The sequence below is a fragment of the Zalophus californianus genome, chromosome 8 (assembly GCF_009762305.2).
Source record: "Zalophus californianus isolate mZalCal1 chromosome 8, mZalCal1.pri.v2, whole genome shotgun sequence".
NCBI classification, from domain to species: domain Eukaryota; kingdom Metazoa; phylum Chordata; class Mammalia; order Carnivora; family Otariidae; genus Zalophus; species Zalophus californianus.
Genome location: NC_045602.1, coordinates 118,244,810 through 118,263,954, shown reverse-complemented (window position 1 = coordinate 118,263,954; position 19,145 = coordinate 118,244,810). Strand labels below are relative to the sequence as shown.

General features: G+C 51.6%; 2 protein-coding genes across 6 annotated transcripts; one reads left to right on the top strand and one right to left on the bottom strand.

Moving 5' to 3' along the window:
- Positions 1-754: 754 nt before the first annotated feature.
- On the top strand, positions 755-11,582 carry LOC113937678 (BLCAP apoptosis inducing factor). Of its 2 annotated transcripts, XR_003524678.2 has the most exons (3): positions 755-944; positions 1,096-1,349; positions 9,613-10,392. XR_003524678.2 is itself a non-coding variant. In XM_027622364.2 (2 exons), exon 2 carries the CDS (start codon positions 9,789-9,791, stop codon positions 10,050-10,052), a length of 264 nt encoding a protein of 87 aa, XP_027478165.1. In that variant the 5' UTR covers positions 766-1,349; positions 9,613-9,788; the 3' UTR covers positions 10,053-11,582. The 2 variants fall into 2 exon arrangements, 1 of the variants encoding a protein (XP_027478165.1); XM_027622364.2 differs by having other exon boundaries at positions 766-1,349; positions 9,613-11,582.
- Positions 5,369-7,868, bottom strand: NNAT (neuronatin). 4 transcript variants are annotated; one of them, XM_027622361.1, is made up of 4 exons: positions 7,650-7,838; positions 7,366-7,561; positions 6,614-6,694; positions 6,333-6,390 (listed from the first exon to the last, which is right to left on the bottom strand). In XM_027622361.1, the coding sequence occupies exons 1-3, from the start codon at positions 7,719-7,721 to the stop codon at positions 6,615-6,617; spliced, it is 348 nt and encodes a 115-aa protein (XP_027478162.1). In that variant the 5' UTR covers positions 7,722-7,838; the 3' UTR covers positions 6,333-6,390; position 6,614. The 4 variants fall into 4 exon arrangements, with proteins under 4 accessions (XP_027478161.1, XP_027478163.1, XP_027478164.1 ...); XM_027622360.1 differs by lacking the exon at positions 7,366-7,561 and having other exon boundaries at positions 5,369-6,390; positions 6,619-6,694; positions 7,650-7,822; XM_027622362.1 differs by lacking the exon at positions 7,366-7,561 and having other exon boundaries at positions 5,369-6,390; positions 7,650-7,821.
- Positions 11,583-19,145: the final 7,563 nt, after the last annotated feature.

Below are 19,145 nucleotides of genomic sequence, written 5' to 3'. Positions count from 1 at the left end.
CCTTAGCACACATCCACATCCACTCTTTCATCCGTTTTTTCTCCACCTCCCCAAACCACCACCCCGAGTCATCATCACTTTGTAGCTAGAAAGCTGCAATAACCTTCGAACTGGTCCCCCCACACCTGTTCCCAAGTGTCCTCCAAGCCATGCAACCAGGGTAGCCTTTCAGAAATCCAAATTTGTTATCACTCCTTTGATGAAAATGGCTTATTACTCTCAAGATAAAATCCAAATTCATTTGGTAGTGCTACCTGCACTACTCCTTGCTCACCCCCACCCTGGCTCCTTCCCACCTCATCTGGGACAAGTGGTTCTTTCTGCCTATAACATTTCCCCACTCACTCTTGCCCTGCACAACTCCTAATTGTCCTTAGTTTCTCAATCTAAATGTCAGCTTCTCAAGGAGTATCCACACTCACCCCTTACCCCATTCATTTTTCATAGCCCTCCTTATGTTCTCCCACTACACTTCCCATGCTGCATAATTGTATATTGATTTGATTAATATTAACCGTCATTATTTGCTGACTGTAGTTCCTCCGCCCCTTCACTTTCCCCCACTAGACTGGCAGAGGCTTGCCACCCTCCACTCCACCCTCCTGCCTTTAGCGCTGCACTTACAGATAGTAAGCGTTCAAGGAAGGCGCTTAATGAGCTAATAAACGAATCCCGACTCATTCAATCCCCATAACAACTCTATGAGGTAAGCATTTCATCAGACCTAGGGAAGCTGAGAGTCGGGGTGGGCAAGTTGCCCAAGGTACAGGGAAAGGGGAGGAGTCAGGTCCTAAGTTCTGAACCCGATTTTTCCGTTCCTGAACTTTGGCCCCTTTGTGAAAGGGCCAGGGAGAGGGTGGACTTTGAGCCACGAGGTTTGCCACGGATGACACAGGTGATCCACGCAGGGAACCGGAATCAAGAGCTCATCTATGAAGACTAAGGTACGCCCCCTCGGCGCTCAATGAGTAAGGATCACAATCTGCTGCATATGCATGAGGGGACCATGAGACCGTGACTCGGGACTACCCGAGATGCGCCTGATTAAAAATTCTTCGGGCTTGAAGACTTGAGAGCCCCCTCATTTCCTCACAGATACAGAGAAAGTTTTCAAAGGCTCATCTGAGGCGAACATTGTGGGGATATCGGGCGAAGACGACCTAACTTGGAGCTTATGATCTGGCGTCTTCTGGAGGCAGCCCAATGCCGGGAGGGGTCCTCGGTCAGCTCCACTAGAAGACGAAGGGGGCGTCTCCCCGGCTTCCTGCGGCGTCGGTGGCGAGCTGAGGTGGAGGCAGGCTGCGGCAGCGAAGGCGACAGTGGCGGCGGCGCCATGGCAGGGCTTGCAGGTACCGTGGCGTCGGCCCCCTGGGGACGGGATGAGAGGCCCTCAGTGCGGCGGCGCCGCCATGTTGTCCCTTCGGGGTCACCTTAAGGCGTCGCCCGGTCCCTTTCTGGGGTTTTCCTTCCGCGCACCCAGGGGGCCACCCCTGTCCGGTGTCACGTGATTGCCCTGTGTGGCCCCAGCCCGGACCTTGGGGGTCCTTCCGCGGCCCGAGGGCGAGTCACCAGACCCCTGGGTCTCGTTCTGGCCTCCAAGGTCAGTGCTCGCCTGTCTGTTCCCGGGACGGGACAGGCAGAGTCGGGGAGCGCAGGGCCGAGGGGCGCGACTACCACCTCTTCGGCCCAGGGGCCCATGGCAGGGGGCCCAGCTTCTGAGAGTCCTATTACTCTGTCCCCGCCACTTCAGTAGCATTTTTAAAATCAGAAGGGGCGTGGGTGAGAGGGGCGAAAGGGAACCTCCCGCCCCAGGCACCCGCTTTGGTGTCTAAGGTGATGGGGTAATAGGTTGACGCTCTGCTTTGAGTCGCGGGTGTTTCTTACTCTCTCATAACTTTACATCAAGCCTGGACACCCGTTTCCTTTCCTCCAGTATATATGGGGAGTGGCCCTCAAGGGCAGCTGGAGGAACGGAATGCCTGGCACACCAGTGGCCTAGAAAGAATGGGGGATGGGGAACAGTTCTTTTTCCTTACCCCTTCCAAACCTTCTGTATATTCCTTCCAGGCCTCCGTGTCCCTTTTCAATGCTAAATGTTGGGACAGACTGGGGTCTGGCCTAGGGAGGAAATGATCTTTCTGTTTATAGGTTCGGATCGTGTTTTATCCCTTTCAGGGAGCTGGTGTGCTGGGAACAGCTTCTGTTTGCCCTGCCCGACATGGTCCCACCATCCCCTCAGCCTTCTGGACAGCAACACCAAAGCCAGGACAAAAAAAAAAAAAAAAGTTCCAGCTTAAGTGCTAATGCCAAGTGTTAGATCTTGTTTATTTGTTTGTTTTAAATCAGAGACTACTGTCAAGCAAATCTGTTAAAAGATTCAGAGCCCTGGTCAGTTTCCTGTGACCAGATCAATTCCGGATCTGTAATTGGTCTTGTTAGAATTGCTGCCCAAAACAGTGTAGCCTTTTATCTGTAATATGTTGTTTCAAAGAGGAATCTGGAAGTCTGGGTTTGGCTGTCTTTTTTTGTTCTCTTATCTTTGAAACATATGCATTCCATTTCAAGCCTGTCACTGTGTGCTATACCAAAGACCATGTGTTGCCTGCCTCTTTGACTTCCTGTTATGGGAATGCTGAGGAATCTGGATCCTGCGGGGTATGGGCCCTGTTGGGAGGGAGAAGAGGTGGAGGGGAGGGTGAACAGGATCATTCCCAGAGAAGATGGTGACATGTCTCTGGGGCATATAGAGGAAGTCAGAGATCACCAGGGAAAAAGAGACTGTTGTTAGACTAATGTTTTTTGTGTTGTGTGCGCGTTTGTGCACGTTTAAATCTCTGGGGGTAAAACTAACTGCAGATTCAGAATCTCACTTTAGGGTGCTGGCTCCTGAGTAGATACAAGTTTGAAAATAGATATGTAGCAAATGGCTCACAGCAAACCTGCTCCCTCATCCAATGCAGGTGTAAAAAGCTGTCGCTGTCCTGCAGCTGAAGCTTAAGAAGCTTGTCCCCCCACCTCTTCCTTCCGTCACAATCCAAATACTCCACAGATAGAGATAGCAGTGTCACATAGCACCCCACACCTCTGAAAGTCATGGTACCTAGCCCCCCCCCACCCCCCCTTGGAGCTTAACTGGTTAGGCTGAGACACTAACATCCTTCTTGGGGCATTAGTGCCAAGAGTCTTGCCTTTCCAAAGCCATTCCAATCCCCTCACAACTCATCTGCTATATCCTTGGTTTTACAGGGGCAAAGCCTTTTGGGGGTGGTAGAGACAGTTTAGGAAAAAGGGAGGCCTGTGGACTAAGGGCTTGCAATAAAATTCTAGTCATTTTTAACTTCTGCCATTGCTCTCTATCAGAATAAAATGTTTTAATGGTATTGCTTCTGGAAAAATTTTTATAAACAAGGTGTGTTTGGACCAGACTTCTAGGCACCACACAGGAATAGAAAGTGGACGCATTCCTTCTGCCTTCTCCAGTGGGTTGTTTGCTGCCAGAACATGAGGGTTTGGGCATGAAGGATGAAAGTGGGGGAGTGGACACTGCACACTCAAGCCCACCCATGTGAATGCAGGCCACCAGGACAGCCCTTGCTTGGAAGTCTGTCATCTCACCATGCCACTTTGATGGATGGATGGAGAAGCCCCACAGATGGGCTTTGCCAAGATTATCTGGAAAGCCCTGGGGCTGCCAGCAGCCTCCTGCCTTTTAAAGGGGGTACAGGAAACTAAGGGGAGCATGCTCTGTCCAGAACAGCCAGACCCTTCCATGCCTGTCTGTCTGAACTCAGCTACCTTATAACTGGGCTGAGGTTAGAGCATGTGGGACAGTGGGGCTGTGGGCATACCCCTGAAGGCTCCGAGGTGAGGCAGTCTTCATTGAGAACACATGTTGAAATGTTCACGGTTCTGTGGGCTTAGTGTGGAAAACCACAGCAACTCCCAGTCTTGAGGCCTGCCATGAAATGGCTTCAGAAGGGAAGTGTGGGCATTGCCTGCTGATGAGTCACCCTGGGGCAAGAGGAGACCCACCTCACCTTCAGGCCAAAGTAGAAGCTGGAGCCACCCAGCATAAGGAAGATGGGAGTCTCTGATTACACATCCCCACCCCAGTCCCCATGGGTCCTGATGGCCACTTTGATGGCAGAGTGTTTCTAGTATCCTGGAGTTCACTGGGGTCTTAGCACTTTTATAGAGGGGAACTGAAGGTGGGGGGTAGGAGATGACCTAGCCAGTTTCCCTGGGCTGATTGATGACAAAGCCCAGTACCAGAACTGAGGTCTGTACCCTCTACCCCCATAATTCTCTGATGTTGTACTAAAGATATAGGCGCCTCTAGAGGCGCTGGCAGTGGGGTTTAGAAACTTAAGGGGTTGCTTAGAGGAGGGGAAGTATCAGGCTCAGGGGGCAAGGTGCTTTGTGCTCCAGAAGTGTTTGCAGCAACTGTGACTAAGGGATTTGAGGAAGTGGCAGAGAGATTTATGGCCCTCCAAATCCTCCCTTGGTGTTGACCCAGGAACAGGTGTGTAGTGACAGGGACACATTAAGCCAGAGACGAGCCTGAACAGGCGGCAGGGCCATTTGGTGAGGCAGTCAGCTAACCCTGTGAAAGGAGTCCTGACTCAAGAGAGTGAAAGAGGGGAGAAAGAAGTCAGGAGCTGAACAGCCAGCCCACCCGCCCACCTACCCTGACATGGCAGGAGAGAGCCCAGGGCCAGGGACCTGGTAAGCACCCCTAAGAATATTGAGGCTAATGCCAGAAGTGGAGAACCCACTAATGGGGAGAGCTAGAGAGAGGTTCCTGGGTGTCAGGGAGGAGACCTGGAGAGTAGTAAGGCAGGGCAGAATGCCCTTGTCGTGGTCCTGGTAGGGGTTATAGGGCCTGGAGGGATAAGCTGGGCAGGGGAGGCACCACACCACACCTCTTATCCGATACTCATTATCAGCCAGTGCCCACCCTGCCCAGTGCTCATTTCCTTGGGGCTCCTAGATGGAGCTAAAGCTCTGTGTTCTGAAGTCCTGAATCACTTCCTTGGTCTATAGTACCCCATCGTGAGGGTTATTCCCACCTTTCTTACCTCCTCCCATCTTTCCTGCCAAGGTCCCGTGTTCCAGGACAAGTGAAGGCATCCACCCCCTCTGGGGAGGGTAAGTGGTCTTTTATTCTGAGACCACAAAAGATGTAGACGTTTCTTTTTGGGGTGGGGAAGCGTTCCTTTATCTCTCAGAACAGTGTTAAGTGAAGATGGAACTGGGTGTGTGAGGGTCCCAGCTTATTCCCCCTTTGTTCCCCCACCCCAACAATGGTGCACCAGCCCAGTCTTAAGAAGTATGTGTTGAAGCCGCAAATGAAGTCACAAGAGACAGCTTTTTGGTGCACCTCCACCACCCCGCAGGGTCCTGGGACACGGTGCGAGATGGGGGAGGTACTGGTTTTTTATTTTTTTGTAGAGGTGGTCCCTGTCCTCCAGGAGCTTACAATCTAGCTGGGGAGACACAACTAATGCACACTTATACAATCAGTACAATTAGCGATTACCACAATATTGACCACAACTGCGTGAGACCAGGGAAAGCAAGATCAGTGAGGGGCTGGGGGCTTGGAGAAGGTGTTTTAGTGAAGATGGGATCATTTACTGGTTGAATAGGTCCAAATTGAGTGACACATTTCTTTGGGGTGGGCTCAGGAGGCCGTGGGGTGGGGGGGAGGGAATTGAGGGAGCAAAGGCAGCAAGGCTGGAATGCACGAGTTGTTGGCGAGGGACAGTGAGCGGGCCCCACTCTGTTTCTTACCCCTCCTCCCTCACTCTCGCCCTCAAGTCCCGCCACAGAGGCACGCAGCTGGCGCCTTGTCTGCTGCATCGGGGTTCAGGGCTTCGGCTGGTGATGCTGGAATGTCCATTCTGCTGGCTGGTGCGGTTGTCAGGATCTCTGTGGTGGGGCCTGTTGGCATGGCCGTGGCTGCAGGGCTGGGATGGCACTGTCCCGACTTGGTCCAGATCAGAATGCATTGCCTGTGCCCAGATCTCAGGGGTATGCTCCCCCCACCCCCCCTCCTCCCTCTACCCCGCCCAGCAGTCGGAGGGGTGCAAAGGGGTTTGGAAGGGATCTGGTATTGTCGTCATTGTCGGTGCTGCTTCTCCGGGGGCCTACCGGCCCCTCACTGACCTTGGCAAATGCTCCTCTGGCGAGAGAGCACAGGGGACCCCCCATTCCTGCGCGGCACTGGCTCCCATGCTGGCCGAGAAGCACAGGAGCACCTGGTGACAAGGCCGCCCAGGGCTGGGGGCTGGGGCCTCAGTTGGGGGCTCGCTGCCGGCGCTCTCCCAGCACCTGCCGCCCGGTCCTCGACACCGTGTACGCCAGCTTCTGCAGGGAGTACCTGAACACCTGCAGCGAGAGACCCGGGACCTGCCCTTAGAGGCAGGCACCCGCAGCGAGTCTGCAGCGCTGCCGTGCCCGCCCCCACCCCACCCCCTGCCCCGCCTGCCGGTCGGACTTAGAGAGGCAGGCGCGGGCGCAGCTTGTCCACGAGTCAGGGCAGCTGGAGCTTTTCCAACTGTGCTGAAGGCTGCATGGCAGCAAGCTGATTGGACCCACAACTTAGGTATACCTCACTTCTCGCAATGGGCTGTGTCCCTGGAGGATTTCGAAAAGCGAATCCTACCCAGTAAATGCAGCATTCCAGGAACACCTTGAAGGAAATATGCGATTCCTTTGGCAAAGGATTCCTTTAGCAGGGAATTCTTCCTGCAAGGGGTGCTTTTAGGGCAAATGATCTCATGGGCAAAGTGCTTTCTTCTGATTTATTTTTACAAAGCACTCTGTCTCTATTTGATTTTTTTTTAACAAAGCGAATTGTCAAAATTGGAAGCGCTTTTTTTCTCTCCCATTTTTCCTGCAAAGAACCTTCTCTAATTGTTTGCTTCAAAGCGCTTTTTATCCGATTCATTTTTTCTTTTAGCTCCTTTGTCTAATTTTTTCTGCAATGCGCTTTTTATCTAATGCATTTTTTTCTGCCAAGTGCTTTTGCCTGATTTATTTTTCCTGCAATGCGCATTTTCTCTAATTCATTTTTTTCCCGCAAATTACTTTTCTCTTAATTCGTTGTGGGTTTTTATGAAGTGCTTTTTTTTTCCTGAGAAGTGCCTTTTTCTAACTTATTTTTGGTTCCACCTTCGCAAGCGCTATATATATATATATATATATATATATATATATATTTTGTTTTAAAGAAATTTCTCCGCAATGCGCAGTTTTTTAAGGCAGAAAATTTTGCTATGCGAGCGTAAAGTCTCTTCGCAAAACAGAAGTGCCCCGCCTCCCTCCTGGGGTAGAGTCTGGGGTGTAGCGGGTTTTTCTTACCGCGTTGGTCGCTAAGAGCCTCGGCGATCGTCAGCGGCTGGCGCCCGCCGCGCCCCAACTCTTTGTTCCCGGCTGGGCGCGGGCGCACTGGGAAGGGTCTGCGCGAGGAGGAGGGCGCAGGGAACGCGCGGGGGCACGCGGTGCCGACCGCGGCACTCGGGCAAGCAGGGATCGCGGCAATAAGGATAGGAAGGGTCTGGGAGGCGGCAATTGCGACGTGGGCCTGCCGGTTAAGGGGGCGCGCATTGGGACCCCTCGCCCACCCGGAACCTGGGCACACTTACCTGCAGCAGCACGCGGAAAATGTACCAGCCGATGATGAGCAGCTCAGCTGAGGCTGCCGCCACTGCCGCCATGGTTCCAAGAGTGGTGGGTGAGTGGTTGAGAGCGTGCGTGGTTCGGCAAGGTCCGCCGATCTCTCGGAGTCCGCTGTTGGGCGCACTGCCGCAGCCGCGGTGGCCGCGCCTTAAGTATCCGCCCGCCAGCCAAGTGCGCATGCGCGTTTGGGGGTGTCCATTGAGGAGGGGTGGCCGGGGGCGCTCCTCATTCGCCAGCAGAGGAAAAAATAATCCATCTGCTCTTTCCACACCGACCCCCGCCTCCTGAGTTCCATCTTAGCCCCTTTCCAGAAGATTCCGCTGTGCCCGCTTTTGAATTTTAGTGTAAAATGGAGGGGAACTGCAACTCTTGAGTAGAGCAAAGGGCTGGAGTAGGGGGTGCACGCCTTTTGGCACGGAACTCCTCGGAGCTGTGGCCTGCAAATTCGAGCCCAGTGTCCAGTGGCACACCAGGACCCCACCTTGGGCACGGGTGGAAAACCAGGAAAACCTAACTTAGGGATCATCTGCCCCGCAGAGCAAAAAAAAAAAGTGCCCCTTACCGGAGCCTTGGCTTCATAGGCCCCTGATCAGTACTCTCACTCTGGTATTTGATGTGCTGTAAGCCCGTGTCCTCTGCTTCCCGAGAGTCCCTGAGCACGGAACTTTTCTCTGATTCTTTGCCTCCCGCTTACGGTTACTACCACGGTGACGATAGAAAGGAACAGAGCCAGGGCACCGTGCTCTAGGCGCAAAAGTGGTAGTCACCGGGTATCCACCCTGTGGGAGGAATGCGGGAGGGATTGGCCCCTTTGTGTGCGCGGAAAGGATGGGATGAGCTTTCCGAGAAGTCGGAAAATGGTCCAGGATCATTTCTGCTGGACAGGTCTTTTCAACCTCTCTCTCCTGCTCCCCTCCCCCCAGGCCCTGGTAGGTCTTAACGCAGTCAGCGAGGTTCTTTGTACCCGTTGCACTGGGCAGCTGGAGCTTGGAATGGGGTTTTGCTACCGCCACCAGAGGGTTGTGGCTGCCGCAGGTCCATTTCCAGGCACAGCGGGGAAGACCGGAACGCGGTCTGCGAGCTCAGCCCCAGCGCACTGGTGGCCCGCCACTGGAGAGCGCCTCCCCAGCAAGCTTCCTAGCACAGGGGCCAAATGGCATTTGCCCCTATGTGGATAGAAAATTAATTTTGATTAAAAGCTCACAGAGGTCAGGTTCTATACAGTGCCAGCAGCAGATGGAAAGTGTAAGTGATCCAAGTGAGGTCAGTTTGGTTGAAGTGGCATGGTGATTTTTTTTTTTTCCTACATTGGCTTTTGAAGAAGCTGGCTGGTTTTGGCAAAATGATGCTGGGCTGCCATTCTAAAAGAAAATATTTGGTAGTGCTGCCACCGCCGCCTCGCAGAGCATGCAAGGATCCATTGCCTGCGGGCTCCAGTTGGCAGTGCGGTGCTTTAACTCTCCCCTGAGCACCTGCTGTGACATTATAGATACAGAACCAAACCCTGTTCTTATTTTGTGGGGGCACAGCACGGAGCCCATGGCCATTGGGGGGCAACCACAGGGCGGTATTGTGAGGTCTGGGCCCCTTGAGGACGGGCTGCAGCCCCAGGAGGCGATACATGATCTCTGCTGGGCAGGGCCCAGGCAAAGCCAGTCCACTGTGCCAGACCTGCCCGAAGAGCCCTCTGGCCCAACTCCCTGACAAGCCCGGGGGAGATACCCCAAGAGCTTCCTGAAATGGTGATGTGGAGAGGAGTAGACTTCCATGGGTGGGCAGGGAGGAAAGGGCATTCACATTTGCTGTTGTTAACCATGATCCATTTTCCCAAATAAGTATACATTCTGTTCCTGTTTTTTTTTTTTTTGTCTGTCTGTCTGTCTGTCTGTTTTTTGTCTGTTTGTCTGTTGTGTTGACTTTTCTCTTCAGGATCCGTGCTGCCTTGGTGATCCCGGGCTGACAGCCAGAGAGCACAGCGGCTCAGCTCCTGGAGAGTGAGGGTTGAAGAAAGCGGAGGGCAGCTGCCTGCGCCCCCTGGCTCCCATTAGGTCGGTTCCTGCAGCGGTGCCCGGTGGCCTTGGTGAAGGCCCTGCCCAGCAGAGATCATGTATTGCCTCCAGTGGCTGCTGCCCGTCCTTCTCATCCCCAAGCCCCTCAACCCCGCCCTGTGGTTCAGCCACTCCATGTTCATGGGCTTTTACCTGCTCAGCTTCCTCCTGGAGCGGAAGCCTTGCACAATCTGTGCCTTGGTTTTCCTGGCAGCCCTGTTCCTCATCTGCTATAGCTGCTGGGGAAACTGTTTCCTGTACCACTGCTCTGATTCCCCGCTTCCGGAATCGGCGCACGACCCCGGCGTTGTGGGCACCTAACAGCCTGCCCAGTTAGCTTTCCAAGGAAGCAGAAGATGGGAGGGGAGGCATTGACATAGGTCATAAAGCATTGGAGTTTCAAATCCCGCAGCCCCGCGGGTGCCACATTCCTGACGGCGCCTTTCTTGGCCTGTGATGTTTTATCCTTATAATGTGAATAATGGCACTGACCGGTGCTTTTATTGTAGAGTCCTATAGTCGTGGGTGGTCTTGTGATTGTGTGTGTTCTGTCCCCATCTCGGTCCCCCCACCCCTCCCACAGGCTGGCAGGATGGTCACTCCCCTCGCCTCATTCCTGCGAGGAGTCTGCGCCCATCCTGGTACACTGTCCCAGCATGACCTGGGCAGATAAGATGCCAGTCTCGTCACTTCTGTGACCCCTCCTTGTCAGGGTCTCTTACCGTACCAGAATGTTACCATCTCCTCAGTCCCTGTCCTGGTTTCCCTTTAGTTCTCTCCTACCCCTTTCCTTTTTGGGGGAGCACCTGTCCAAGACAGGGCTCATTTTTGCACTTATCTCGAATTTAAAGAGATTGCTGACGCCCGAGAGCCTCGCTTTTTCATCCTTCTTTCCCTGGTCAGCAGCCCAGACAGAAACGTGTCTTGACTGTTTGTTGTCCACAAATCTGCAGTATTTTCTCCACTTCATTTTTAAGAAAGAAGTAACATATCTGTTGCTCTTTCACCTGAGTGTCTGGGCTCACGCTTACCAGCCCAGCCTCACTTTCTTTGCCCTTCCTCCTGCCTTTCTCAATTGTCCCCAGGAGGGGGGGCCTCACCGTGTCTCCTGTGCATGCTCTGCAGGATTGAGGTGTGGTGTGTTCATGTAGATGTAGCAGTCCCAGAGTGAATGGAAGAGTACTCGGAAGAGTTTCATAACAGCCATGATCCCCTTGATAGGTGTTTGGATATTTTTGGTGTGCCGTGAGTGTGTGTGTGTGTGTGTGTGTGTGTGTGTGTGTGTATACAAATATATGTGTATATCCCTTTTAAAGAAGCTTTATCGAACGTGTTCTGATTTTGAGGTTTAGCAATAGCTAGCTATAGTAGGTGCTGCTACAGTTTTTATTTAGCATGGGGATTGCAGGGTGACCAGCTCACTGGACTCCGTGGTGGTTCAGACAAGACAGAGGGGAGCGGTGGCCATCGTCCTTGTGCCAGGAGTTCCTTCAGTCCTGCGCATATAGACTGTACATTATGAAGAATACACAGGAAGACTTTGTGACTGTCACTCGCTTTTTGCTTTTTCTGCGCTTCAGTAACAAGTGTTGGCAAATGAGACTTTCTCCTGGCCCCTGCCCACTGGGGACCAGCATGGTTGTCCGTCCAGTCTCAGTCATCCATCTTCCTCTTGCCTGAGTGGGAAGGGCGGTGGGCCAGGCAGAGGACAGAACTGGAGGCAGTCCATCTAGGGAATGGGACCGTGAGGCCACACTTGTGGAACATTTGGACTGCTATTCTGGAGCTTTTATTTTCGGTGTGTTCGTTGCACAGCTGTTTGAAATGTTTAATAAAGCTTTATAAACTTTACTTTGTGGTTTTATGTGGCTGCAGTCCATTTGGGTTGTGGTGTTGGATTTCTGAGTTGGTATGGGGCAGGGGGTAGCATGGAGGGGCTGAGTCCTTGGCGCCAGAGTACCTTAGCCCGAAAATTTGATCTGTTCTCTGGAGAGCAGATGGTGGGGTTGGGGGAGGGGAGGAGGGGGCAGGCCAGGCGGTGAACAGGAGGGAGTCTGAAAGTTTTTAGAGATGAGACATTTGTGTTTCTCAGCTCCCATGGCCTCTCGCCTGAAACTGTTTCCCTCCATAGGAGAGTTGAGTAACCGATCCCTTGACAAACAACTTAGGACAGCTGGAGCTCTAATCATCAAGGATTTTTATGGTGCTGCTTTTGAAGTAAAAATAAAGTGAAACCCCTTATGGCATTTCAAGTGGAAAAATAAATAAGAGTGGCCTCCAACCAGGGGGCTTAAGGTGATGGCTGGAAGTGCAAGAGTGTGGCGGGTCCCTGTTGTTGATGGGCACGTGCTCCTGTGGCTCTGACCTTTGAGACAAAGCAGGTAGCTTGTCAGGGACCTGGGCTGGGTGTCCACCTCTCAGTCTCTTTTCCTTCCAGAAAACCTAACTGGAATACTGCTCTCCAAAGCACAGTGCTGTTATAAGGGTTTCTGGAGATAACAGTTGCAAAAGGGCTTTGGTAATTTCATAGAAGTTCACATGTCTTATCTTGATTTTTAATTTATTGCTGTAAAGTTTTGTGTTATTTTCTCCTGCCCCTTTTAAATCTCCCCATTGTCAGTTTGTCCCTTTTCTCATTCCTAGCATTGTTGCTTGTCCATGCTTTCTCTTTCCTTGACCAAAACTTGCCAAGAGTTATCCATTTTAAAGGTATTTTCAAAGAACTGAACTTGTATTGATTATATCTGCTGAGTATTTTCTGCCTGATCTTTTTGTGCTTTTACCTCTGAATTCTTCTTTTCTGGGTTTCTGGATATATTTCGTGGTTCAGCAAAGTCTTGACAAGCTGAAAAGTCCTACCCGTGGAAAGGAGAGTTTATTCAGCAAACATTGAGCCCCTGTACGAGGCTTGCTGGGGATTTCAGGGGCAAGACCCAGGCCTGACCCTCCAGGAGCGCATGATTCTAGCCTAGTGGGGAAGACTTAAGAAAATAGACAATTGCAAATTCCAAAAACAAAACAAGCAAACAAAAAAGGCTTTTGTGGCCCCACTCTCCTGTGGAGGCACCTGGATGATAAATGAAGCCAAGATTATTGTTTATTTTGCTCTCCCTCAGAAAGCAGCTTTCTGTCGTAGGTCAAGCCTGCTTAAGTGTTACAAACAGGCCTCCTTCTGAAAGATGTGTGGCCCTTTCCAGCAGGGAGCCCGCAGCCCACTCCCCCCGCCCCCCACAAGGTGACTGCCAAATCAGCATTCCGTCTGCCCCGCAGTGCGGTGCGGCTTTCCACCTTGACCCTGCCTCCTCTTCCTGAAACACCTTTCAGGAAAGTGAAAAGTAGATACCTCTTCTGGAAAAAAGCAGGGGCACCGGGCCTTAGCAAATCACGCTCTGCAATCCCTCTGGTTGCTGTGGCTTCCAGTATGAGACGTTTGCTCACGGGGTACCTGCTAACCGCAGACCCCACGAGGCCTTGGGCTGGGCTTCTGTCAGAACTGGTCTATACCCTGCTCTGGACCTCTGTTTCCTTATAGGTAAAATGTGGTCTTTGGAGCAAACAGTTCCTAGCTCTAAATACTGCGAATCCTTCTTCCTAGGATCTTAAGGTGCTCCTGGATACACCTGAAGAAGGTGACTGAGCTCTGGGAAGCTGGCAGTGCCCCTGCAGGACAGCCTGCATATGCTTTCTGCTTTAGTCAGTGTACCATGTGACCCCAGATATGCCTCTGTCAGGAAGCCTTCCTGAACTTCGTCCCTTCCTCTTCATAGTGACTGGGTTCCTCCCGCCCTTCAAGGGAACCGGCACTGTTACTCAGTCAGGGGGTACTTACCAGAATCTGTGTAGGGGCTAGGCCTGGGGGCCACACGAGGTGGATATCCCTGCCCTTAGGGCATCATCCAGGCTAATGGGAAAGGGCATGACCTTGGGCAGACAGTCCCACTGATATGTATAAAACTATGAATTGTGGCAGATGCTATAATGGGAGTCTAAAAGGGGATCTGATGCAGGGCGGGGGAGGATTGGTGTTCAGGCTGAGACCTGAGGACAAATATAAATGTTTGAGCAGTGAAATAATACATGAGATGTTATTTCTCAGCATCTCATCAAGCATCTCTGTTCTTGCAGATAAAGAAATGGGACTGAAAGTAAAATGAAGGGCCACCAGTATCTGGCTGTCTTAGAATCAGCTCAGACGGCTTTTGGCAATAGAGGTCAGGCTGTTCAAAGCTTTGAGGACTCTGCTGGGAGATACTGAGGGGCCGAAGGCTGACATTCTGGTGGCGGGCCCCAAAACAGTCCCGAGAACTCTTCAGTTTCCAGCTGACTGGAACCATCACAAACAAGGATCTGGTGGGAATAGGGGATAACCCAATCAGAACAGCATTTTTAAGGTGGGATTCTTTCAGCAAGGAATGGGCCAGCTAGCATTTGAGCAGTGAAAGCTACAGGGCTGTCAAGAAGGCCATTGCCCTGTCCAGCTCCCTGGGAACAGGGAGAAGGAGATCTCAGGCATGCCGGTGGGTGGGGAAGTAAGGGCAGGAGCTGGGGAGGGAGAGGGATGGAGAAAGGTGATGGAAGGAAGCCTGCCTCCCATTGAACCGCTGCAGGAAAGGAGGCCAGAGAAGGGTTGTCACCAGTGTCCAATCCCAATCCCCCACAGCCAGTGCAAAACTTGCCCCTCACCCCCCACCTGCCCCATAATGAGTGAAAGGGTCACCACTCTGAAAAGAGGGAAGAACTAAGAAGTGCTCTCCTCAGCAAGTGGTGGAAGGTGATCCTGACTCAGACAGGCTGGTCCAGCCTCCGCCCAGCACCTGCCTCCCCAGTGTCTTCCCGAAAGCCAGAAGAGGGGCAGTTTGGTCTGCCAAGCTTCAGAGAGAGAAGTCAGTAGCTTGAGAAAAACTGATTATAGAGTGGGTTTGGGGAAGGGGGAAACCTGGCCAAGCAACAGCTGAAGGAAGTCCTTGGTCTTTGGGGTACTGGGACCCAAACAGTGGGTGGGAATAGACTTGGGGAACAGTGTAGGACCAACAAACCTTGAGAGGCGAGGCTTCAGGGAGCCCCGGGTCCTATGCCCCCGCCTTTGTGACCATACCTCCCAGAGCCTGTTTCCTCCCCTAGAAAATGGATATTATAATATCCACCGTAGCCTGGCTCAAGATGGAGTCTTCACAAATATTCCCTGTCTTCTGTGGCCCTCTACCTCCAGCCCTTACTGGGCTCAAGCCTCTTAGGGATGCGATCTGATCATCCAACTCTCCTGCTCATTCGTTCATGCCAGGAGCGTTTGCCAGGCCCTATGCCAAGCTCTGAGAAGCTGATGCAGAACAAGACCATGTCAGCCTTGAGCTCAGCTCAGTGAGAGGGCGGCCCCCCGGCGGCCCCATTGCAGTGCCATATCTGGCCTCACCTCTTTTCCTGGGCAGCTGGGAGTCTACACTTGGCCGGCTCACTTCTTCCAAAGCTAAACCCTCAGGCCAATTCCCTGCCCCACACTGGTGGTTGCAGCCCTCTAAGGGGGCCTGATCCCCACCCACCTCATGTCCCATGTGACTTTGCTGTCCTCTGCTCACTCTTTTCCAGGCCTCTGTTTCCCCATGTTTATGCCCAGGAGGGGACTGGACGGGAAGTCTTTAACATTTCCAAAGCCATCAGTTAACTTCACCCTTGTTATTTCATTACCCTTGTTACTTCTTAGAGATAGAGAGTGAAAGAAAGTATGTTACAATAAGCAAGTGTTTAATGAAAGGATTTTTTGCATTAAAGAATAAACTTCAAATCTATTGGGTGCAGAATCTTAGAGTCAGGGCACATTTGGGAAGGTCTTTGAGGGAGGAAGACAGACAAAGCCCGTCAGTGGCTACCTGTTGCCTGTGCTCCCATCTTCTTAGCTTGGCCATCAACGCCCCGTGTAACCCTTGAGGGTGGGTGCTTGGTCTTTGTCCCTTGACCAGGCGCAGGCCTAACCAGAGCTGGCAGGGAACCTACAGACTGGCTGGCCAGGGTGATGGATGGAGGGATGGCCCTAATCAGTCAATCTCTTGGACTTCCTAAGGACTTAGGTGGCCCAGTCCTTCCTACAAGTAAGAAAATTCAGTTTGCCTCCCAATCTCTTCTTAGCGACTCTGAAGTGACAATATTTTCCAGCCTCCAGACTAATATTTCACACACACATATCACAGAGACTACTATTTCTCAGATGTGTGAGAAGAACCTTACAAAAGGTTCCACAGCCTGGCATCCTCCCTCTGGCAACAGGTGGCTATGAGTCACCTGTCTTCCCTGAGCCTCGGTTTCCCCATTTGTAAAATGAGGCAGTTGGACTAGATGATCTCGAGTTCCTTTCCAGCTCTAGCATCGCCCTCAGATGCCCTGGTGCCTAGGGCAGTCACTGGAGAGGGGGCATGGTGACTCCAGGATCTGCTGTCAAGTCCATATCTCGGAGCATGGAAGAATCGTGGTGATGGCTGCAGCCCCCAGGAGATGAGCCTGGCAGAACTGGCTCGGAGATTTTTCCGCCACTGGTGACATGTCCTGGCAGAGTCTGTGCAGGTAGGTTGATGCAGGTGAGGGGCAGGGTTGGGCTCTCCCTTCTCTTGTCATCCCTGGTAATGGTTGTTTGCAGGATCAGAAGCCTCCAGGACTGGTGGGTGCTAGCTAGATTCAGCCATTCATATTGGCAGAGCAGTTGAAATGCCTTTCCACCCACTGTCCTGGCAGGGCTTCCAGAAAGGTTTTCTGCTCTCATTCCTTGAAGTCCTCTCTGTATTTCATTGTCTATGCCTGGAATCATACCTTCCCATAGCCTTCCAGCCCCCCCATCCAGGTGGCATGTTCTGTGAGAACATTGTGGCCCTGACGCTGTAACCAGCCAGGAATGGCTTAGACCAGAGCCAGAGCCATGACAGGAAGACTCATCCAAAATTGGGGCTCTGCCTATGGAAAGAAAAATATTAATCCATTTCCAGTGTCCCCTCAGAGCACACATCCAAGTTCGAATCCTATTTTAAAAGGTCAGAAAGGAGATATGAGCCCATTAAAAACCAGGGAAGAAAGGAATTGGATAATTAACAAGTGTCTGAATGGGGAACCCCACTAAGGTAAAAAGGAACAGAATGACATCAAGAAGGCAAAGACCAACCAATCTGACTACATCAAAACTAAATATTTCCAGAATCAAACAATATCACAAACAGAACCAAAAAGCAATGGGTAAACTATTTGCAGATCCATAATGTGTAAAAGAACACAAGCAAAACCTTAACGGTAAAATGCAGCAGAGAAGTGTATCATTTACCTAAACCGACTTTACAGAAGAGGAAATAGAAGAACTGACTAAAAATTTTTTGAAAAAATACTCAATCCACTAATAACTGACGATCAACAATAAAAAACATGAGGAGGGGCACCTAGGTGGCTCAGTTGGTTAAGCCTCCAACTCTTGGTTCTGGTTCAGGTTATGATCTCGGGATCATGGAATTCAGCCCTGCATCAGGCTCCGTGCTGGGCGTGGGGCCTGCTTAAGATTCTCCCTCCCTCTCCCACTCCCTTGCTCACATGCTCTCTCTCTCTCAAAAGAAAAAAAAAAAAAACAATAAGGAAATACGAGTCCCCCCAACAAATTAAGGGGGGGAAGTTTAAGAATACCCGATGCTGATGAGGATACAGTGGGCCAGGCACTATTATTCAGCGCTAAGGGGACTGTGAATTGGCATAAACTTTTTGAAAAGTAGTATGATAGTCAAAGAGAAGAGAGAACTGAAAGTTTCAAGAAAGGGCAAGTGGCCTATGTATTTATACATTTATTGTCTTCTTTGTGTCAGGCATGGTGCTAGGTGTTAGAATATGAAGATGAATAAGATATGGCATATCTTGGGCATATGGTCAAAGAGGTAAGACACACAGATACTAAAATGATGTGTAGTAAGAAGGCCAGAGATGTGTTTGGGACATGGACAAAGCATGGAGCAGCTGGGATGGGTGGTACAAGTGTGAGGCTTTATGGGAGTATCGGGGGGGTTCCTAGAAGAGCTGCCTGGATGAGCGGGAGTTACTCAGGCAGAGGGCGGAGACGGAAGTTAGCATCATGCATGAGCTTGTAGACAGTTCAGGGTCGCCAGAGCATGAAGTAAGAAGCAAGGGAGGCAGAAGGTGGGACCAGATCACACAGTGCCATGTCTGTCTAACTGAAGAGTTGGGTCTTTTTCCTCTTCACAAGAGGGGGCCTTTGAAGCATTTTGAGCAGGCAGGTGCCATGGTAAGATTTCTGTTTTAGGGTGATTATTCTGGTTACTTGGAGACATCTGGAGGGGCAAGGGCTAATGAGGAGATGATCACATTGGTCCAAGTACAGAGGGCAAGGCCTGAATTAGGGCAGGAGCCAAGAGGATGGAGAGAAGGGAAAATTAGAAAACCCTGCTGACTGACTGATGGCTGGGTTAAAGAAAGAGTCAAGGATGCCTTCCCTGTTTCTGTCTTGGGTGACTGTGTCGATGGGAGAGCACCTAAGAGAAAGGACAGACTCAGGGGCTGGAGGAGGATTGTTGAGCTCAATTTTGACAGGTTGAGTGAAAGGTGGGGGTCCAGGTGGAGGTGGCCTATAAGGAGCTAGGCAGAGGGTTTGGATCCAGAAGGAGATTTGAACAAAAGATTTGGTTTATAACTGATTGCGATTGTAGCCGTGGGCTTTGGTGAGCTGGCCCTCGGAGAAATGGCAGCTGAGAAGAGAAAAGGATCCAGGCGGAGAACCTCTCCCCAGTGTAAGGGGTGGGCAGAGAGAAAGAAGAACCCACAAAGGCAAAAAGTCAGAAAAAGGTGGAAGAAGCACCTGGAGCCCGTGTTGGCATGCCAGCCCAGGGATGTGGAGTGTTTCCAGGAGGGAAACACTCGGCAGAAAAAGGAGTAAAGCTAGGTAGATAAGGACTGAGACCTCACTGCATGGAGGGACTGGGGGCCCCTGGATCCTCACCAGAGCAGTTTCCTGTGAGAAATGCAGCAGAAGCCCTGCAAGGTGAGCAGAATAAAATGAATAAAATGAAAGGGGACGGAAAAGCCGACAGCATGGCCACCTGTCCTGAGGAGTCCGGGATACTGGAGAGAAGTGCTAGAGTTACGATTTGGGTCAAGGACAGTCTCCGAGCTGGGCTGAGAGGAAATAAGGGTAGATAAGACAGAAGAGAGGTTGAGAGGGCTGTTGCCTAATGTGCCTCCTGTCTGTAGACATCAGAGGGGAGATCAAAGGACAAGGTTGGTAGGGAGGGAAAAGGTCCCTTGGTGACCTTGACTGGAGCTGCTGTCAAGTATATATGGAGAGTATATATGCCAGTTGGGAGCCCACAGAGAAAGTGTGGCCGTGTCCTGAGGGCGATAGATGGAGAACTAGGGATGAGCTTGAAGGAGAAGGTGCAGCGTTCA